General features: G+C 36.2%; 6 protein-coding genes across 9 annotated transcripts in view; 2 read left to right on the top strand and 4 right to left on the bottom strand.

Annotated features, from left to right (window-relative positions):
- Positions 1 to 3764: 3764 nt before the first annotated feature.
- On the top strand, positions 3765 to 6393 carry LOC132799024 (glutamine synthetase 1, mitochondrial). Its single transcript, XM_060811150.1, has 2 exons — positions 3765 to 3960; positions 4293 to 6393. Exon 2 carries the CDS (start codon positions 4300 to 4302, stop codon positions 5497 to 5499), a length of 1200 nt encoding a protein of 399 aa, XP_060667133.1. The 5' UTR covers positions 3765 to 3960; positions 4293 to 4299; the 3' UTR covers positions 5500 to 6393.
- A 4267-nt stretch (positions 6394 to 10660) lies between these two features.
- LOC132798610 (uncharacterized) lies at positions 10661 to 11478 on the bottom strand. Its single transcript, XM_060810536.1, has one exon. The coding sequence runs from the start codon at positions 11188 to 11190 to the stop codon at positions 10756 to 10758; it is 435 nt and encodes a 144-aa protein (XP_060666519.1). The 5' UTR covers positions 11191 to 11478; the 3' UTR covers positions 10661 to 10755.
- Positions 11479 to 11788: 310 nt separating this feature from the next.
- LOC132798520 (uncharacterized) lies at positions 11789 to 13397 on the bottom strand. Of its 2 annotated transcripts, XM_060810403.1 has the most exons (3): positions 12402 to 13397; positions 12127 to 12340; positions 11789 to 12070 (listed from the first exon to the last, which is right to left on the bottom strand). In XM_060810403.1, exons 1-3 carry the CDS (start codon positions 13210 to 13212, stop codon positions 11866 to 11868), a joined length of 1230 nt encoding a protein of 409 aa, XP_060666386.1. In that variant the 5' UTR covers positions 13213 to 13397; the 3' UTR covers positions 11789 to 11865. The 2 variants fall into 2 exon arrangements, with proteins under 2 accessions (XP_060666386.1, XP_060666387.1); XM_060810404.1 differs by lacking the exon at positions 12127 to 12340 and having other exon boundaries at positions 11966 to 12070.
- A 62-nt stretch (positions 13398 to 13459) lies between these two features.
- On the bottom strand, positions 13460 to 15087 carry LOC132798519 (uncharacterized). The gene is made up of 5 exons (XM_060810402.1): positions 14252 to 15087; positions 14151 to 14192; positions 13989 to 14090; positions 13816 to 13927; positions 13460 to 13723 (listed from the first exon to the last, which is right to left on the bottom strand). The coding sequence occupies exons 1-5, from the start codon at positions 15024 to 15026 to the stop codon at positions 13513 to 13515; spliced, it is 1242 nt and encodes a 413-aa protein (XP_060666385.1). The 5' UTR covers positions 15027 to 15087; the 3' UTR covers positions 13460 to 13512.
- Positions 15088 to 15741: 654 nt separating this feature from the next.
- Positions 15742 to 16799, top strand: LOC132799025 (RNA-binding protein 7). The gene has a single exon (XM_060811152.1). The coding sequence runs from the start codon at positions 15821 to 15823 to the stop codon at positions 16568 to 16570; it is 750 nt and encodes a 249-aa protein (XP_060667135.1). The 5' UTR covers positions 15742 to 15820; the 3' UTR covers positions 16571 to 16799.
- A 45-nt stretch (positions 16800 to 16844) lies between these two features.
- The window catches only part of LOC132799019 (uncharacterized), a 9482-nt gene continuing 3645 nt past the window's right edge, over positions 16845 to 22681 (bottom strand). Inside the window, exons 3-10 of one of the 3 annotated variants that reach the window (XM_060811129.1) lie at positions 21451 to 21798; positions 20910 to 21385; positions 20768 to 20843; positions 20672 to 20705; positions 20419 to 20608; positions 20147 to 20364; positions 19994 to 20081; positions 16845 to 18420 (exon numbers count right to left, since the gene is read on the bottom strand). In XM_060811129.1, the coding sequence (XP_060667112.1) occupies positions 16851 to 18420; positions 19994 to 20081; positions 20147 to 20364; positions 20419 to 20608; positions 20672 to 20705; positions 20768 to 20843; positions 20910 to 21385; positions 21451 to 21798 (3000 nt within the window). In that variant the 3' untranslated portion in view covers positions 16845 to 16850. Of the gene's footprint in view, positions 18421 to 19993; positions 20082 to 20146; positions 20365 to 20418; positions 20609 to 20671; positions 20706 to 20767; positions 20844 to 20909; positions 21386 to 21450; positions 21799 to 22681 lie in introns of those variants that run through there. The other 2 variants (XM_060811130.1, XM_060811132.1) reach the window with 2 other exon arrangements.

Below are 22681 nucleotides of genomic sequence, written 5' to 3'. Positions count from 1 at the left end.
ATACTGCATTTGCAGTAGCTACAGTAAGCTTTTGACAAATCCGTCTCATCCTTCCGGATCTAGGACTTGAACTCACTAGCCTGCATCCAAGCATCGCGAAACTTTTGCGTATAAAGCACTTTAGGCATTTTTGCATCACTTTTTTTGCGTCACTTAATGTACACCACAAACTAGAGATGAAACACACAAAGCAGTGATGGTCAAAAGTAGAAATCACTGTTCGATAAGTATTTTCACTCAAGTCACTTAGAGTATTTTCGCTGTAACTGGTAATTTTCACAGACCTAAATCACGGGTTCGAGAAAATTGCCGAAAATAGCTGAAGTATATTTTAAAGTAGCTAGATTTATAGCTAGTAGCAATTTCTTAATTTTTCTAGCATTCGGCCTTTCAAAATGGCTAGAACTAGCCATAAAATTGCTAAACTGGCAACACTGTTTGCATGCAAACACTCTACATACATACCTATAAATATGTGTACACACAAACATATATGAATGAATGAACATGTACATGTGCTTTTGAATATTATAGCAATGTGCGACGTACATACGTACAAATAAATGGTTGTATGCATGAAATTAGATAATTAGGAGCATTCTATTTAATTAGAAAGGTATTAAGGAACTTAAAACTTTTATGCGCTAATGCCGGGACATATATGTACATATGGAAAATCATAGTTTTATATACTGTACATACAATGAATATGTACATTTGTATGAATTGCCTGTCCTTGAGATTCCGTTGCCTTTGCTAATTAAAGTGTTCGACTTCCAATCATTTATGTTGGTTATCACTAATATTTTATTAACATTATACTTATATACTTATAAGTTAATTCTATTTGAATGCATACTCGATTTCATTCATAGAACTTCATAAAAAACATTCTCCCTTGCTTTACTAATATTACATACAATATTGATAAAGCAAGTCATACATACATAATTGTTGTTATTCTATGATAAGCGGGTTTGAGTCTCTTAAAAGCTCTCTCATTTTCACACGTAACAAAAATAGGAAGTGGATGGACTTTGATACTTTTTATCGTCTGGACGATTACCAACCAAGTTCATGGAGCTACACATAATCGTATGTCCAGTTTGATAAATGGATATTGCAGATAAGGTCTATTCTTGTTATTTATTGTAGCAACGCAGTAATTAAATGTTGGATGGTAACAAAAATTGTTGGCGACATTTTTTTATATCATACAACAAATGTTGTTTGAAAAAAACCTTACATGTTATACAAGTGAGAAAATGTCTTGTGCATTAGTATTCGGGTGGAACTTGATGAAATCAACTTATCAAAAAGAAGTTAATACACAGTGAACATTTTATACAATACACACAGTATTAAACAACTTTTTTGACTTGACTTACAAAATAAATGACCTGGGATTTCGCAATACCAACCGTAAACATTGCGAATTGCAATGAAAACAAAACCGGTTTCGGGTATTTTCAAGACTTCCATTACAAGTATTTTCCAAGCGCAGTTCATGATATCCGCATCTATTAGTTTATGAAGAACTATTACGGCTATTCCCGTAAAGCAATAGAGATATTTCAAATACTAGTACTTTTCCACATAGTGTGAGCTCTCCCCACAATCTAGATGTGGATTTTACCCTTTAATCATAATTTTAAGGTGTAAAGCACGTATAAAAGAAAAACCGGTTTCTTTTTCCCAAAGTAATTGCTTGAAGTTTTTCTTTTTGTATTATTTTTTTTAGTGCGACTTACAGATTGTTATTTTCCAAGAACTGTTCCCACTTGAGGTTGTCCATGATAATCTCAATGATTTTTTCACTGATGACCACACATATAAATTATTTGTAATCCACTTTTTACATTACGCTTAAAATGTGTTTAATCATTTCATTGTTTAAGAGGCGATGATCAAACGATTATTCAACAAGTGTCAAAATCAGTCTAAACCTACATTGTTGTCGATGAAGTGTAGGCCAATTATTAGTTGTACATGAAAAGCCCTAACTTTTGTGCTTATGCGATAGAAAAACTGAAACCGGCAACCACTGGAAGCGATTCAACACAACTGGAAAAGCATTGAACGACTGGCAACAAAATGTGCAGCAATTGCAAACACTAACACTCGCTCCGAGTATGGTGGAAAACTATACACATACATACATATATGCAATTGTGTATACGCACATATAAAGACAGCTGTGTGCGGAAAATAACTTGAAACTTAGCCAAAATTACGTCAGGCAGGCTATGTAACGAATACACATGAAAATCCACAAGCTACACTTAAGCATATGTTTCCATAGATGTTAGTGAATTGGCGATATTATGATTTTTTATGTATAATATAATAACACAATTATTTATTTATTAAATGGACCTAATCATTCCGTCCTAAAATTCAAATAATTGAAAACTTTAGTTGAGTTAAGTTACTAAACTACTAAATAATAACATTGATTTTATAGTTAGTCTACTATCTCTTTTCTATATTTTTAAAATATTAATATTTTTTTTTTTTGATTTTTAAATAGATTTTGTGTTTCAATCTACCGGGTATAAAAGTCGCAAGCATTAATAAATATGTAACATACTTTTAGGCCTCAATAAAATGTTTATGTATATATAACGAAATTCTGATATTTGCCGGAAGTTGTGAATTTTAAAATTTCATTGAATAAGCTCGAAAATATCCATTATCTAAAATTCGAATATAGACAATTTGTATGAAAAGTAGTATATATTCTGGGAAACAAATTTCTCAGCAGAAAATGTAGGGCTTTTTTTTTAGGAGTTTACATGTATTTCAAACTGATTTGCATATAAATACTGTTCCTTTAGCTTTGCATGACAAACAACAAAAATACCAGATAAATTATATGGAAATTAGTTTTCGTGTGCTTACTACAAACACACGAACAAGTTTCAACTTATTACCATATGTATTCTTTTCTAGCTGTTGATTCTTTTTTGAAACAGTTTGTTAAAAAATGGGCATAATTGGACTTTGCACCAACCAAAATAAGAGAGTCTTTTGCATTTTTAAAAGAGAGAGCATTTGCAGGCACCTGCTGCAACTATGTATATGACCTGATATATTGTTTACACCTAGGTAGAGGTCAAACAATATTGTATCAGTAGTTTAATGATAAAGTAAGAGAATGCGGGTGTCGGGGATGTTTAGCGTAGCGGGAGATGAGAGAGTATGCGCAGTAAACATTGATACTGCTCTCTTCATGTTTACGTTTTGGTTGCTCTATACAAGTTTGTACAGTGCGCCCTCCATAAATGCAACAAGAAAATAACGATAGGGATTGCATTTTTTGGATAAGGAATCACACCATGCTAAAAATTAAAAATAACAAAAGAATACAGTTCTACATTGGTATTAGAAAAGTCTGTTTCAGTGATTTTAAATTTATTTAAGCATTGTGTAGTAGAAATTGTCAAACAAATGGTATCTCGCAGTCATGCTCAGTTAAATGTCGCGACTCCGTATGGCACTCATTTGCTCTCTGAGATAGCGATGGTGAATATGTGTGGGCGCATATTTGTAATTGTGCTGCTCTCCGTTGGTCATGTGTATATGTATACTGTATCAGCTGTGTATGTTTTGGACACGCTCTCGTTGGTATCACTGTAGGACGCTTCGTCACAGCCGATGCCTTCGTCGCTGCTGCTGCCTTCATTTTGAGCGCCGTCGCGTCGACTGAAAATGCGATAAAGAAAAATCGAGACCAGCGAGCCAAACGAGAAAAGTGAATGTTGTGTCGCGAATTGTATTCACAAACCTTCCTAACTTTGTATAGGTTGGGCGTCCCAAGCAAGCAGTCGTTCCGTTCCGCAACTGACCAACTGAAAACACAAAAACACAAAAACAGCGCGCAAGTTCGACGAAGGAAACCAAGAAGAGAAATACAAAATTGAAAAAATATATAACTGTACAGTGTGACTAGTGCAAGTTGTAAGTTGAGCAAAGTAAAATGTAAATGTAAATGTAAATGTAAATGCAAGCGATTTACGGATGTACATATGCATTTCAATGTAAATGTACGTGTGTAAATTTGTTTGTAAAAAGTTCAAGGAAAACTTAACCAGTTCGAAGTAAATGAAAATAATTCTGCGCAGAAAAATCAAAAGTGAAATGCTGTAACATTAAGATGTCATCTCGTGCTCTACAGCCGTATTGGCATTACTATTATCCTTGAACTTTATGTATACACTTATACATACACACGAACTTCTCATATAAGCAAACAAGTAAACGTATCCTTTTCTTGACATATACCCAAAAAGCATCACAATGGCATTCCGCGCCGCTGGACTTTTTCTCAAAAAGGAGCTTACAGCTCCCATCCAACAGCAACTGCGTTTAATGCGCACTTCGGCCACCAACAAGGCGCAATTTTTAAATAATTCACCGAATACTGCACTGGACAAGAGTATACTTCAACGTTATCGTAACCTGGACACTCCTTCAAACCGTGTGCAAGCTACTTACCTCTGGATCGATGGAACAGGCGAGAACATTCGTCTAAAGGATCGTGTACTGGACAAAGTGCCCAGCTCCGTGGAGGATCTTCCTGATTGGCAGTATGATGGTAGCTCAACTTATCAAGCTCATGGTGAGAATTCCGACACAACTCTGAAGCCTCGAGCTGTTTACCGGGATCCCTTTAAGCCGGGTAAAAACGATATTATTGTCATGTGTGACACGTATAGTGCTGATGGAAAACCCACGCCTTCAAACAAACGCGCCGCATTCCAGGAAGCTGTAAACAAGATTGGCGACCAGGAACCCTGGTTCGGCATCGAGCAAGAGTACACACTACTTGACGTCGATGGCAGACCATTTGGTTGGCCCGATAACGGTTTTCCGGCACCACAAGGTCCTTACTACTGTGGTGTAGGAGCTGACCGCGTTTATGCGCGCGATCTTGTAGAGGCCCATGCTATTGCTTGCCTTTACGCAGGAATTGATTTCGCCGGTACCAACGCTGAGGTTATGCCAGCACAATGGGAATACCAAGTTGGCCCCAGCAACGGCATGAAGGCCAGTGATGATCTCTGGGTGTCTCGTTATATTCTGCAGCGCATAGCTGAAGAGTATGGCGTAGTTGTGACCTTCGACCCCAAACCAATGGAGGGCCAGTGGAATGGTGCTGGTGCCCACACAAATTTTTCCACAAAAGCCATGCGTGCTGACGGCGGCATGAAAGCCATCGAGCAGGCAATCGAGAAACTGAGCAAACAACATGAACGTCATATCAAGGCATACGATCCTAAGGAGGGTAAGGATAATGAGCGTCGCCTGGTTGGTCGCCTAGAGACATCTAGCATTGATAAATTCTCATGGGGCGTTGCCAACCGAGCTGTAAGTGTTCGCGTTCCACGTGGTGTAGCGACAGCTGGCAAAGGATACTTTGAGGATCGACGTCCCAGTTCGAACTGCGATCCTTATGCGGTGTGTGGTGCGTTGGTACGTACGTGCCTATTGGAATAAGGGAATAGTAGGAGGGTTTAGAAGATTAAGGGCCCTTTTTATACGCTACTAGTGGGAGTTCAATTTTTGATGTATATATATGTATAATCATTATACAATACTGAACGTGCGGCCGGCAGTTGGTCTGTTGTATGCATAGTTTGGCCATTTATCCGATTTGACTAAAGATACGAATTGTTTGGTTTGTGTGTAAGAAGACAAATAAATTGAGAAATGAGAAATATGTTTAGAATCTAAGTAATGCAAAACTAAGAGTATGAAGTGAACAGTGAAGATTAAAATGGAGATAAAATATATTCTGCCAAAATATGAATAAAATACATATTATTGATTTATTATTATTTTGTAATTTATATAAATTGTATAAATTAATTATGTTTACTCTGCATGACCAAATTAATTATTGTATGTTTTAAATATATTTTATTTCATACATTATTTATATAGTCAAAAATGCATTTCGATTGACTTTGTTGATTATTTTCCATTAAGTGAGTAAATTATGTATGCTCGGAACAAAAGTAAATAAACCAAAAACGTCAAGTGATGTTAATGAAAAATGAACAAATGAAATGACCTTATTAAACATACATATTCATATATCGTGTAAAATTCGTGTGTTTACATGAGCGCCATACATTTATGTATCATATACTGCACAAAAAAATGAATTATATACATATACTGAGCACATGATCTATCCGTTGTTATTGTTAAACAGAATGAATCTAAAATCAAATAATGTAGATCGTTAATGTTGGTTAAATTTCGACACAAATCATAATACATATTCATACATACATATACATATTACAAAGAAAATATCAACTATCATATTCAAATTAAAAATAAGTTTCTTTGGAAAATTCCACGATAAAATTGAAAACCAAAATATTCCACGGTGTGTTTTTTTTGACTCTATATGTTTCATTGATGACATGTCTTTGTTTTGTTATTTGGGGTCTGTGCTTTAAAAATAATATACATATATATGTACGTACAACACATATGTACATATGTATGTAATTGACTAGTTGTCATTGCTCTAAATGAGAGAATGAAAAATGTGGGTTTTAATCAGTGGCAAGATAATATTAGCCGAGATTACTATATATAAGTTTTTGTATATTTGCCCGTATAATGAATGAATACATATAATAATATATATATACGCATTGTACAGGAATAACATTTGCCTACGGCACTAATGCACTTTATTTTCTTGGACTTACGTTTATGAGAGGGATTTATATTTCACAATCAAATATTGATTAAAGCCACATACGTACATATAGTATGTGTAACGTTTCAAGTACATTTGAGAAGTGACCTTAATCGGTACAAAAAGTCTGTTCACTCTTTCTAGATAACCGTGCAAACATTTAGGTTCGCAACTAAATGGTTGAGCGCTGCACTTCACCTTGAGCTGACGACATTTGTGACACTTGCACTGACGATTGCTGCATTAACACAGCTTGTTTTGTTACTGCACTTCCACAGATATGGGTTGGCTTGTATTCCCTCTATATATTAGTTTTGCTGTGCCAATATTGGCACATGTTTTGCAATATTTGATTGGCTCGTTTGTTTTTATCGCTACCCGGTGTAATATATAGTATATGTGTGAATATGAATAACGGCTACACAATGTAACTGTAATTTATTGCACTTAAGCATATAGAAGGTAAGCATATAAAAGTAATCAGGTCAGTAGCCTGCAATTGAAAAACACGTGTTGCAAAATCATGACATTAGCTGCATAGATTAGTTTTTGAAGTGACTTAGAAGTGAATTCTGCCATGACAGTGTTGCCTTTGGAATTTTCATATTTCTTGCACATAATATTTACAACAATAATACATAACACTCATATATATTGTTGGAATGCCTGAATGCCTGAACCGATAAGGTATTATGCGTTACTCAAGCAACAAAACCTGTCTGTTTTTAAAGCTACATAAACAACCATAAGTCTACGCCTAATTATTAACGCAATACGCTTGATTTCCGCACCAATCACTATTTAAATGAATGAAGTTTATTTATATGCGAATAACTAGTTTTTTATGTTGACATCTTACAATGCAGGTCTATCGAGATCAACTTCAGCTGAAGCTAGTCCAATTAAGTTTTTCTTTAGAAGATTTGCATAAAAACTAAACGAGCGTATGCTTATGTATATACATACATAAATGCATAGATTAATGCCGCTTCGGAATCCCAAAAAAAAACATTAAACATTTTATATTAAACTGCAGTTGAGCTTAAAGACCAATAATGATTTCGACAAGAAACATATAATGTAAAACATAAATGTTCTTTCGATATTTTCAAGACCTATTTAATGACAACTGGATCGTTGACCAAAAATAATAATAAAAAGAGTAAAGCAATTGAGATATCAAATAATATGTATGTTATAATCGATCATGCCTTTTTATGCCGTATCGCGAAGAAAGTAGACTTCGAATCAACGAAATATTTAAATGCAATTGCTACACTTTTTAAATGTGAAATAATTATTACCTCGCTGGTGTATAAAGTCCAGAGGAATTTGATAAGCGTCCAGCGAAATGTTTTTGCTGTGCAAAGTGATTCTGATTTGTGCGATACGACGCCGGGTGTGTGTTATTTTCTTAACTCGGTCAATAGATGACATCGGGAAGCTATCAGGCAACGTTATCGTGCTGCCATAAATCATTTTTTAAATTCGTCTACCCCTGAGAATGGGAAAAATGTATGGTTTCAAAAATTAGATTGATTTAATCCGAAAACTACAACAAAAATCCAATTTTCATATATAAACAAGTGTATGAAATGGCACACGCACGTATTGCGTGATATTTTTGCTTGACCGTAAACGTTTTTATCAAAATATAGATATATTGACACACAGCACACATTTATCTATTCATACAACGTACTCGTATGTACATACATCTTACTTACTTGCTGACTAAATATCAAGACTATGTGCTAATAGACATTAATATAATAATTATAACTGAAAGAAATCACAATCATTATCAAATTTAGTTACTGGGTCAGACGATATTCAGTAAAAAGAAAACAACAGCATTTAGTGCTAATTACTGATATTAGCTAAGTTTACTATTCCGAATAATTGACTACGTCACACATAATAAAAAAATAAATATAAAAATACAATGCGAACCTGATTATGGTGAAGTCGCCCTCTTTGCTGGTGGTTGTACTTTATTGTACCAATTGGTTTTATCAAACGCCTGTTCACCTGCCAATTACGATTATGGCACTTTTATATAAAACATACTTGCTTGAGTGCTTCACGAATTATAGCTTATGTTAACGTTGAAGTGGTCGTTAAAATTTAATCTAAAACATCAACATTAGCAAGCTATAAATATCTAAGGATAGGAACACATATGGTATATACATATAAATAATTACTAACCATTTCGCTTGGGTAAAATTTCATTTTGCTAGCTAAAAAATTGGTCACGTAGCAACTTTATTGAACATGTTTTAAAATATTTTCAAATGATCGCAGACTAAACACCTTATAATTATTTTGAAAGCGTATGTTTGTGAACCAAAAATCCAATTGCAAACAATTATATATTATTTAAAAACTCTTTATTTTCGAATACATATTTCTTTATCAAATGCGCGTGTCTTTTCAGTGGAGCTTTGCTTCAGTCACATGAAAAACAATCAAACATTACAACGAAAAGTTGTTTGAATTGCCATTCAATATTCTGTTTCTCTTATCAGTTATTTTTTTGCTGTTAATAATCTAGTATATATGCTGGATATTTCAAATGTCCAATATATATGAATCGGTTGTGGAATAATTGGTGAACAATATTCGTTAGCTTTATACACATGTATGCACATACATACATATGTAGATATATTGCGGTTTAGTGAATACGTGTAGTTATTAGTACACATTTGTGGTATAAAAACGATGAAAGAGAATGGACTATATACGTTCACTCTCACTTAATAGGTATATTGCACTCTTCTTCGACTTTGACTGAGAGTATAGCGTTCTTGTCGTATTCGCAGCACACGCGATTCGATTCTTTACGTCATCGGCTTCGCACGCGTCTGCCAAGTGATCTTCTTTTCCTTTGGTTGATTAGCACATTGAACCACACAGCACAATAAAGAAAAAAGCGGCATTTGGACGCATCTATGCTGGTAGTTTATCATCTGGGAGTGTCTGTTAGCGTCTATTATATTTTAATTGACGTTTTTTTTAGATTAATAATTGTTTTATTTAACAATTAATTTACTCTAATTAATGATGATCTAATGGATCATAGCTGTGGATGCCTGAGTATCTTTTGTCTTGATAGAAGACAGCAGATTTTAAAATTGTGTTTTACATTGCTTTCAATTGTTACCCCATTGTTGTTATTTTGTTTTTTATACATTAAAAGGGAAACTGTGAGCGCAGTGCTCGACTGATAATGAATTCCCGATAAGCGCAGTTTGGGATGAGTGTGTGTGAAGTTGAAAACGACAATATCAATATGTATGTATGTTTATATAAACACTTTTATATGTATGATATATACCATTTAAGTTGACTGAACTACCCAATCTGTATGTACAGTAATTTTCTTCTTTGTATTTTTAAAGAGATAAAATGAAAGAATGCCTATATGTAGTAGATACTACATGCAAATGAATCCACAATGCATCTTTGTATTGTTTATATGTGCAATAAGTACAGAGTGCACACAATTCACCAAGTTCAATTAAGTTGAGTTCATTCACTTCTGAGCCCAACTTGAGTATGAGCAAGTACGACTCTCAATAATAACGAAATCAATCAAACAATAATCAATGGCGCATCTCATTAGGCAGGCAATCATTAAATAGGAATACATAAAAATGCAATAACGAATATTTAGTCGCATCGCTAAACTATATACTTAATCAGTGTATGAGCATATTAAATTTTAGATATAAGGATTCATAGAACTTATTGCGATTATACTGATTCTTTAATAAAACTGCGATGCAGCACACTTTTCCTTTTAAATATGTTTTTTGTGACAGCCCAAAAATATGCTATTCTTTTTCTGGATTGCTGTTATACGGTTGTGATAATGAAATAGCACTGACCAAAGAATAATATAAAATTTTAAATCTGACATTTTATTTTCAGCATATTGAAAAAAATACATTGCATTACATTACAATACATAATAGACAGATAGTGCTTTAAAGGGATTAAATGTGATGTTAAAGAATAGTTGAGATTTAATCATTTTTAACGCAATTCTTTTTTATAATCCTGCCAGTCAAATAGTAAGTCGACAAAGAATGTAATATATCATGGGGCATTTCTGCATATAAAGCACCCTTAACGAAAAAAGTACCTTTGACTTGGTACATTAAACCCAACAGAGGGTTTCTTGGATTAATGCGCATATTGCTCATAACATAAACTCCTTTCTTAAGTGGACAGCTAAATGTGTAGTTACTCTGCTTCAACATATTTTCCTGGACAGGCTTGAACAGAGGCACAGAATTGAATATGCTTTGTAGTGTACATAATTTGGTAGTCACATTGTAGATAACTCGTTTCTTTTCTTTTGGAACCTGCTGCTCAATTAGTAGACTGGAGATTGGGGATGAAACCTCCTCGTTGATCGTCGTAATTGATCCTATGCCATTTTGATTGGAGAATGTCATATTGACGACAAATCGTGGGCGATCGTCTGTCCAGTTGGTATATTTCAAATCGACATAATGACAGTTCTATATGATTTATATAAATGGTTGAGAACAACATGAATTAAAATGGAAACTTGCCTCTTTACAGTTACTTTCCATAAGAGTATATAAGAATATAAATGCAATTGAAAATGATTGATAATCGCTTGTAAAATACATAGTGTTTCTATCGAGAACCTACTCAAAACTATGTTAATGCAATATCATTTTCATGCAAATAACTAACAAACCCCAAAAATGTTGAGAAACAAATATCACGCCTCATTAAGACACTAATATTATTCCGATTGAAAACAAAACAATTACATAATTTGGAAGTCTACCTTTTTTTGCTTTGTTAAAAAAAAAACATCATAAACATTGTTGACTCATTAGCTTAATATATTTAAAGTCAACATCGTAATTTAGCTAAAAATCAAAAAGCATTTGATGTCATTGCATTTTTAAATAGGCCGATTCTACGAAATCAAATATAACACAGAAATCAGACGTCTATTTTCGTTAAAATCAAATCGTCATAAATCGTATTGTAAATATTCACTTCATATTAATAAATAGTTTGTATTTTTTAAATACACATTTTAAGCAATTTAAAGTTAAGAAATCTATAAGAACATATGTGTAATGTAGTATTTAGAGAATATTAAATTTTTGTGCTAATCGCAAAATTTCGGCAAGTTTCCAATGCACATGCTTCGAGTTCGTATTCTTCAGTATCTGAGATAGATCTAGGTCTTGTTGACTTGTGGAAGTAGTATCATCGGCCAGAATGAATCGGGTCATGAATATAGCGTGTGGTACTTGAATGTAGGCTATACGGCTTAGCTCAGTAAGGAATCTGTATTGGGGTAAAATATTATTTATAGGTACATTGTTAAAAAGAGTTTATATTACGCTTCGAAACTATATGCTGATGTATTTGCACCTACTGCTATAAGAGTACAAATAAAACTGTCGTGGTAGACATGTAACAATTGCTGGTATTTATCTTCCAATACATTGGTTGAAATGCTTGTTAGCAAAAATGATATCAAGTCATGAATTATAGAATCATATTGTGCCGTTTGGAAGTCGATTATTTTTAATTTCGTAGGTTCGCCAAACGAATCTGGATAGATTACAATGACGAATAAAATAAGTCTTCACAGTTTATCAATTCAATAACTTACCATGTCTGAACATGAGGTTCATTGCCCAGAAATCGGAATGAATAATGCTATTAAAGGGATTATTTTCATTAGTTGGTGCTGCTAAGAAACTGAAGAATTCGCTTGATAACTGCTCGATACGCTCCACCATTAGTTCATCATTGTTAGTTGCTTCTCTTATATCTTGTAATGTTTCAGCAATCATCGTTGCCTTTGATTCTGGTGCCGCTGCATGCCAATCGAACTTTCCAAATGATGGTCTTACTTCCTTCTCAAATATCTCTGGTTTTTTTAATCGCAATGAGATTGACAACGCGTGAAATTGCGCCATATATTTCAGCGCTAATTCTGCGTGAGGTAGGTCAAAAGGATTCATTCTTTGACTTGGAATATAATTGCTATCTCGCAGGTCTTCTAAAATCAAAATGGCGTCCTTGTCTACTGCCTTGGCGTTAGGTATTAATGAGATTCGCGAGCCTAAGAAGTCGGCGAACCCGTCAAAGTGTTTATCTTTAGGAATACCTGCTTCATATTGTAAAACGGTCAGAGCTGGGGCCAATATTTTGTAAATAGCATTCTCAACAAGGCATGTGCGCTCTGGTTGAATGAATCGCCAATACTTTTCGTCGGTTGGAGGGACTTTGGCCACGAAACGCTTGAAATATAATTCCCCGCCAGGTCGCTGCAGGTGAGCTCTTATAGATATCAGAACACTTCCGTAATTATCACCTGGTTGCGTCAAGTTGGTCACATCGTAGCGAAAGAGGCTGTCGCCACGTAGTGATGGTTCAATCACCTGACTTAGCTCTTGTATTTCTGGAAGAATTTCCATGTCGTGTTGTCTTAATGTGGCGTGTCGTGTTAATAAATGTTATAGTTTAATGAACACTTAAACCATCATCCCATGTTTGTCGCTGAGCTTTAAGTTTTGTATTCTTTATCGTTATCGCACTGATAAGCTTTGTGGTCGTTGTGGTAATTTATAAAACTGATTACGTTTAAACTTATTTCTTTTTTCCGCTGGACTTTTACTTTGAGGGCTTGTCAAATAAATACTAAACAAAAATTAGATGCACGAGTACGTTTAGAAAATGGTGAAATACATTATATTTCGGGCTAATCACGTTACATTTTAGTAAAATATTCCAAACTTTTTGGACAAACGCAAAATGTCCCTAATCTTATCCATGATCTTTCCAACTCCTCTATTTTTGGTTAAGACAGTCAAATCCACATCTTTATAGTCGTCGGGTAACGTATCGTTTTCAGCCAAAACAACTTTGGTCATAAACAGAGCATGTGGGATTTCAATATGAGCCACACGTTTAACTTCATCGAGAAATCTGTAAGAAAACAATTAATAAATGTTATTTACGTTTGCACAATTGATATGTTTCTACAACTATAACGCTTAAATATCCATACAAATGCATACCCTTCATAACTATATTCACTTGTATCTACATGAACACTACGCAGTGATTTTATGAAAGCATCGTAGTATATCTTTAGAAAATTGTAATAATTTTCCTCCAGTACTGGTGTGTCTGTCAAGATAAATGTGTCATTATCAAGTAAATGCATTTAACATTACAAAATTACTCTCACCTACGCTCGACAGAAGCAAAAAGATGATATCGTGCACAACTGATTCATACTGGGCAATTTGAAAGTCGACAATTTTTAGCTTAGCAGGAACTTCATTTTCATCTGAAATTAAACAAAATTAAATCATTTTATTCAACGCACAATAGTTAATTGATTACTCACCATATTTAACCATAATGTTATTTATCCAAGCGTCCATATGAGCTAAAATTAATGAGTGGCATCCTTAATATTTAGTCAATTATGGGCAAAATTAAACTTACCTATAGAAGTCCAGAGTCCATCTTGTACATCTTCTGAAGATTGAAATTTTTCGTTCAAATCCTGCAGCTCCTGAACGCGCTGAATGTCACGATCGTTGTCCTTTAAGATCTCTTTAATGTCTGCTAAAGCTTCTTCGTTTAATACATTCTTTAGGTCTGCTTCCATATTGTCGTTCATGTTAAATTTTTTGAAATACGGCCGCACAAATTGATCATATACTTTTGGTTTCTTTAGACGCAATGCTAGTGGCAAAGCATGATATTGTGCCAGATAATGCAAAATAAGGACAGTGTGCTCTAGATCATACGGCTTATGCCTATTACCAGGTCTGTAACCGCTTTTAGTGACATTTTCTTGTACTAAAACTGCATCTCGATCGACCTTGGGGGTATCCGGATTAAGTGAGATGCGGGAGCCATAGTAACGCGGAAAGCCATCGAATGCATCAGCAGGCAGTACACCAGCCTCCAGTTGAAGCTTCTTAAGCTCTGGAGACAAATACTTGTAAACTGAATTTTCAGTGATACATGTACGTTCTGGCTGGAAGATCTGCCAATACAAATCATTGGTAAGAGGCGGCAATTTCGCTATCAGTGGGAAATCTTGAATTTCACCATTAGTTTGCTTTATTTTTGATTTTATGGTCAGCATGATACTGCCATAATTATCGCCAGGTTTTGTTAGATAGCCACTTTCATAAGACTCAAGTGTAGCACCTTGTAAATAAGGTTCAACAATTTTATGTAAATCGATGATTTTCGGGACCTCAGCCATTTCTGCGAGCTGTGCTATGTTATTCCGCTTATTCACGACGACTGATTGAAATTGTAATAGTGGACTGCAATTTCTTTTCTAGCCTAGGCTCAGCACTCAGCTCATTTGAGTAGTGTTTGTAAAGCATATATACAAGGTATGTATGTTTGTGCATATCTACATATGTCTGCTGATAATAAAAAATGATTATACACTTGCTGCCGTGTGTTCGCATTATAACATGACTGGCTCTCGCAAAAACGAAAAATTTGCTCAACTCAACTGATAAACAGAATTGTAGAACTACTATTTTCATTTCTGGTTCTGTTCGTTCATTCAGCAATCGTACCCCGAATAAACACAAGGTACTTTTGATTTGAATCGTCTCGTGTTGATTACTAGCACTGTGTAGTACTGATATCATTTGAAATAACTCGAACAATTGCGGCAGAGACATCAACAACAACAATCAATGTTATCGTCTAACGAATAATACCGTTTACTTTGTACCCTGCGTTTGCGAATCAAAAGTTCCCATTAATATATGTAATTTGTCTAATTTGAGATGATTGTACGTATAGCCAATGTATAAATATATTAACAAACTATGCTGTTAATTTTTAAATATACTTATTTGTTTCGATAAATTTGATTTGAATTTTTTGTTAAATGTGGTCACATTGACATAATTGTACGAGTTGGCAGCCATGCACAGAGCTGCATTTAAATTTATCGATTAAAAAAAAGGCATTTATATTTTATACGCTGAACAAGCTAAGTTCACAGTTTAGTTATTTAAATCAAACTATTAAGCAATGGATAACTTTTTGACGGCTATGCAATATTCTGCTGAGCAGCAGCAAATGTGCAACGCTTTAAGAAATGCCTATGCAACATTGTCGAATGCGCATGCCGTGGATTTTATGAATGGCGCTTACCTTGGTTACGGGCCGCAAGCTGGGCCGCAATTCCAAGCATTTAATGGTGCTGCTGATGAGGAATATGACGATGATGAAGATGATGAGGATGAAGAGCAGATGCGCACCCTGTTCTGCAATAATTTGGACGAGCGCGTTACAGAAGAGATTCTGTATGAAGTATTTCTACAAGCTGGCCCCATTGAAAGCGCACGTATTCCTTTGGATAATACTGGAAGACAACGGAATTTTGGTTTTATTACATATCAGCACAGAAGTGCAGTGCCGTATGCAGTAGAGCTATACCAAGGATTGGAGCTGTTCCAAAAGAAGGTCACAATTAGGCAGCAGTGTCTGGATAAATCAAAATCATCTACACCCAACCGGAGTAACCAACGCAATCCGTTCGCCCACGACATGGGTCCTCCTGCAATGCCATTAAATGACCATGTCGGTCCGAGGCATTCTCGTCACAGCATGCATGATAACAAAAACAAATTTAATAATAATGATATAAGACGACAATCCGATAGTGCAATTATAGAGAGCAATCGACGTAGAATGCATCAACAACATCCGCATAACAGCAGTGGAGGTAGTCGAAGATCTGATCAACGCTATAGTCATGGCAAGAAAAGATTGATTTAAGGTTTAGAATAGTTATCAAAAGATGTATAGAATTAAAATAACATTTATTTCACTAGTTTTGACTAATCAATATTTTTTATTCAACTTTTTACACACAGTTAAGCATAGTTAGGGAAATTATTGCAATTGAAGTCATTGCCACATATAAATTAGTATATTTTTATTGCGTACAGTGTACAGCTTTATGTTAAGAATAAATAGATTTATTTTAATTGTCTATGTACATATGTATGCCTATCATATCACTGTATCCGCATGCTTACATATTATATCAAAGAGATCATCGAGTAATGCTTCTGAGTGTCTTCTCCACATTGCGATAAGTTCGAGGGGGAATAACTTCCAATATGATACGCTGATAGCTTGCGTGCTCTGACAAGGCGCGGAACAGAGACTTGGCATAGCTGCGTGTTTCCAGACTGCCCTCAAGCAATAGATTTGCACCCACCATGAAAAACTTGTCACGGCTTTCACGGGCCATCGCATAGATGCGATCGCTTCCTAAGCGTTCGACTAGTCTGAATAACAGCTTTGCAGTTGTGGTCCTGACAAGCGCATTTTGGTGTTGAGCGCCTTTTGTCGTTAATATAGTGAGTACTTTAGGCGGTTGCAAGTGATCGACCATCGACTCCAAGGCACGTGTGGCATCTGCACGCAAGAAGCGATTAGTATCTGCAGTGCGATGGAGCAACGCGCAGACTAAATCATCACACTCAACCTCAAGCGACTTGCACTTTAAAGTAAACAGCTCAGTGGCTGCTTGACATGATGCCCGAGCTACTTGTGAACGTAAGTTTCGAACAGATCGCGTCAGCTGAATGCATGTCATGTGCATGTGACTATCCAAAAAATCTGAGTGATAGCGGATTAAGCGTACAATGGATTTCAGTCCAGTCATGTTAATCTCCCAATTGCTGGAATCCAATTGATCGAATGTCTTTATCAGGGCGTCGCGTGGCTTTTCAAAACGTGTCATATTCGGCGGGAACAATTCCGTCTGCGACATTTTGATGGCCTGCTTCACCGGAGAAATTCGCCGTTGACCTCGGAGAAAATATGATGTTTTTGACTTTTGTTTTAATGGAGTGTGCTGTACTTTCGCAGGCAAATGTATGTTTTCCAGTTGGGACCCTGTGTGCGAGCTGTTATCTGTCGTGCAGAGGCTGGTATCCAGTGAGTCTTGCTTCGATACGGGACGTGCGCCATACAGAGAATCCAGAGAGATACTTCGTGAATGAATGGTCCTTTCGTCATGTGCATTAGCGGACTTTCTGCTGCTTGAAGCTCGTGAGGGTGTTCCGTGATTATCGATTAATTTTTTCTGCATCTTGACGACGGGAGATTCCACAGCCGGCGATTCAAGCTCGTGCTGCAGTTCCTCAACCACTACGAAGCTATTGGTACTTTCAATCTCCTCTTCAATAGCAAGCGATTTGATAGACTGTGCTCGAGACATCTGTGGCGTGGCATCTTCTAACTGTGTCTTGATGCTTTCTGTTTTGCTGTGCAGACTATTGACGCTTTCGTTGCGCTTTAATACTGGCTCCTGAGACAGTGAATCCGTTTCGTCCTCTACATCGTTCACAACGAGATCCCCAAATTGTTGCTCTAAGTTTATCGACTCTAAATCATTCCGAGTAGCAGATTGTTCGATTGGTTGCCTGCTATCTTCGCTGTGGCAACTGTACGATTTAGCTGAAGCTGTTGATTTTTGAGAGTAGCTTGTCGATTTGATTGACAGTGGAGAGCCATCTACATTATGATTGGTAACGTTAACTGACTCAGTTTCTAGCATCAAGGATGACGTTGATGGGGCTGTTGAAATTTTATTTTCTGGCTCAACCATAATCCTGTAAAAATTACTCATTTTATTAATATTAAATAAAATATTAGTTAATAATATATGATTGCATTAAATTCGTAAATAAACGGTAATAAACTTACAAATCCTTTTGAGAGGGCAACGCATTTACTGAACTTTTATCAACTACCTCGGGCGTTTGCAACACTTGCCACGTCACATTATCAGCGACATTTGTATCACTTTTACCAATCGATTTTCTGCGTTGCGGCTTGGTGTGACCAACACCACATGGACATAGACACCGATCATAGGGTATCAGAGTTTGACGCGCTGCCGTGGCCTTTGCCACTAAATAATCTTTAGCTATGTACCAGAAAGTTTGCAATTGTCGCAAAAGATTTGCGGGTTGACCGCTACAGGAAAATATATTTTGCATTGTAGAATGCTGATTTCATTTTAGTGAAAACTTAAATAAGAAAACATTTTAGTAATAAATTCTTGTTAACTATTAAGGCCACTCGCTGGCTGTCGGCCGGTTGAGCACTTTAAGCAACAACGTCGCTTTACAAACTGTTTGTAACGCTCTCGTTGACCACTTCTTCAGTCTCTTTCACCAAGAGGGCAGAAATGCCGAGTCCAGTTCCCTACTATACACAACAGTCTTTATTTCCATTTCAGGAAAATACAACAACAAAAGTTGCAAATGTAAAAGAGGACATTGCGTTTTCCACTCACTCCTTGCGACAAAAGGAGCACCCCCAATAACGCTAACCGACCACAACGATGACGAAGAGTTAGCCATTGGTCTGGCTAACAAAGCACTGGTGGTATTTCAGTTTGACTTACTCTCTATTGAACGAGTACCTTCTTAGCCAAGTTCGGGTTTCTTCGTGTGATTGTGACGGAGAAAAAAAACACAGTCGGCTATGTCGACATTTTAACCTCCTGTAAGCGCATGGTAAGTGAAAAAACTTAACTTCAAGAATTCCAAATCCTTCAACATTTATTATTGTCGATAGTACAAAGCAACAAGTTTTGAAACTATTTAGAGCAAGTTAATGACCGAATAACATATATTGCTTGCGTGAGGAAGAAATCCCATAATTGCATGTAATTTTTAAAACAAAAGAAAAAATTGATTTCGCCAGAAAAAACAGTTTACAAGCTGGGAATGAATGACTTTGTAACTAGAATAATACCGACTATGATACAGGTAGCTAAAGTTCTATGTGTGTATACATATGTATTTGTAGTGGTCACTTGAAGGTTCGTCACTGGCTCTGCTAACCATTCTGGGTCTATATCCTAAATGGTCGTGGTAAATGTTTCAGGGCGCATTTAAATTATTTAGGTTAAATAACGAAATGGTTTTGGTTCTTTGTGGCACCTTTAAGTCGCCAACAGTCAACGTTATGTATCGAATGCGTAAGTTGCCGAATTTTTGGGTCAAAAGCGCGACAAACTCATTTGCTGACGCTGGCAGTCAATTTATTATTATTACTTGCCATTCTTAGTGCGATGAGGTCGGAAGTAAAAGTATTTCCACTTCTGACCTGACTAGTTTATAATCGCGAATTTCTAAAATTAATAACACATAACATATTTCTTTGTTGACTTACATGGATTTACTCGTGGGTACATCTTGAATGGCTACCTCTAATCCAGTGTTGGAATTCTTTTTAATTGTTTCATTCACCTTTGCGTTTTCTGTATATATTTTGAGTTTGAAATATAAATAGTATTTAATGAATTTGTTACTAAAATGTACTTACCCTGAGATTCATTGTTTGTGGTAATCCAGTTTTTTTGGTTGTTAGCTTGTTGATGCAATGTCGGTGGCTTTCTAGTCGGCTGCTGTTTTTCTATTTTGTGTGATGCACAGTGTACTTTCGGATAATTGGAATCCTCAAAACTATAAGGATATGTAGTTCGCTGTCCATTACGCATGAAATTATTGATGAAATCCGTGTGTTGCCGCATAACGGGAAACCTGAAAGCAAATGCGTTTAGTGTTTAATTAAAGTGTATGCTTTGATATTCTTACCGTGAATTCTGTCTGACCAATCGTCGGTTCAAGCCCGCGTTACAGGCAGTCAATTGTATAAAACTTCCACTTCCGCTCCCGCTTCCACTACTGCAAGTTGTTGTTGTACTGTCAGAGCTTCTACCGTCAATAGAAGATTCAGAGTATGCCTGGGTGACTAGACGGCGCTCCATGAAGTTGCCTTGGATGACTACGTTTTAAAGAATATATTGTAGTATACAAAAGAGAAAGTGAAAAGTACGGTAGTACTTACCACTAGTACCGTAGTTTTTCTTTTGAGAAAAATCCTGTATTTTGATAAACGATAGTGCGTAAATTGTTTTCTAAATCGATTATTGTTGGTACTTACATTTGGTCTAGACATGTCTAGGGCTTCAGGTGGCGAATGAAAGGAATGCCGGTGCAAATTTTCATAAGTCTTAAAACTAAAAGATAATATAAGTTAAAATATATTACATATCTTGTCATACATATCATATGTGTCGACTAACCTTGCTCCAGTCTTATTATCCACATCCGTTCTTTCTTGGAGAACTCGTTTTTTATTTGACATGTGACGCCTTTTCATAGAATTGGGCGAGGCTGATCCGTCCCCTTGTGTAATCCAATCGATATCAGCTCCTGTACTTGAGATGCCCATCTGCTCCATTTTATGAAAAATATATAAAACTGCTCCGTCCGACGTTATAACGGGCAATTGTGGACGTGACAAACGTGTTTTAACAGCCGTCAACAGGGCAGTTCCCGATTCTACACCAGCTGCAATTTCTGCTACGATTTCCAAGACTTGCTCCGCCGATGATATATCAGCAAGCACGGCTAACACTTCTAGGGCAGCCTGTCGCACTCGACGCTTTCGATTAAGGGCGGCGTACGTAACTTGCTCGGACAGGCTACTGATGTCAAAGCAAGTACCGGGAAAAGTCATCAATGCGAATATGGACATTTGCAACGCATGGTCACGAAACTGCGCAAATGAATATAAAATAGGTTAACAACATCAAAAAATATATATGAGAACAGTATACTCACCTTGGAGCTCTTGGCATGCAAATACTCTGGTGCTGTCAGTTTGGCAACAATTGTGCCAGCTGGAAGATGTTGCATAAGTGCCTTGCAAACACGATTAGCTCCGACGTTGCCTTGGCGACAGAGACCTGAAAGAATTTGGTGCGTACGCTCCTCTAAATTGTCCAACGGAAGCCGTGAGATAAGATTCACTAAAACCTCGCGCTTCAGCTCAGATACCTTTAAATTGCGCTCGGAAGACAACAAGGTGCGCAACAGACTATCCAAACAGGGCAGCACTTGTACCAAGTTGGCTGATGAGCTCAATGCTATCTCTAGTTGTGATATTCCCTGCAAACGATTGCGCCAGTCCTGAGAGTTGGGTGAAAATGGAGAATGCTTTATTGTCGAGAAGCATTTCAATAATTGCCTCCATTGTTACTTGGCACTTTTTGTTGAATTGTGAAATGTTTCAAAGTAATGCAAAAGTATTCAACGAGAACATTACTTTAAATGTAATCATTTTTGACCCATGCGCCATCCTCCATGCTCCGTAAGTGGGTTTCTTTGGCGCCTTTTTGTATTCTATACGCGCTATAATTTTTGTTAATGTTTTATTATTTTTGTGTTTGACCCAGTTGTTGGCACGCTCTGGCTCTGGCTCTCTTCATCCCAACCCATTCCAAGTTACGCTGCGTTTCCATCAACAGCAACCAACAGTACCCAATGTATTTCTTATTATTTTATCGCCGTGTACTCGTACTCGTATGCATGCTGTTAGTGAGTTATTGTTGTTGATTTTTTTTACCAGCTACAAATATCGCGTGCATTTAAATGATTGGCCGGCTAGACCAACCACTGGCACCGTACTCATTGGCACTCTGCAGCAGCTACCAATAACACATTACAAATAGCATGCAGCTCTATCAAAAATTCTTAAGAGTTTTTACTTGAGTTTTGCTACACAGAGAAAAAATTATGACCTGAGTTTCATTCCCAATAACTTCGGATTAAAATTAAAAAGATCCAATGTTTTGAATGCTCAAGAAATAAATTTTGAATTAATGTTTTAATTCTTATTATGAGAATATGGATAGCACAATTTTTGTCAACTATTCGAGTCGTTCGATTGTGACATGTGTACACGTTTATACAGTATCAAAATAAAAAGGATTGGTTAAGACTTTAAATCGTATTCTGCTGTCACAGTTCAACTTCAATTTTACAAGCATATCACATGTTCCAATTCAAATGA

Source organism: Drosophila nasuta, chromosome 2L (genome assembly GCF_023558535.2).
Source record: "Drosophila nasuta strain 15112-1781.00 chromosome 2L, ASM2355853v1, whole genome shotgun sequence".
NCBI lineage: Eukaryota > Metazoa > Arthropoda > Insecta > Diptera > Drosophilidae > Drosophila > Drosophila nasuta.
This window is presented reverse-complemented; position numbering and strand designations above follow the sequence as displayed.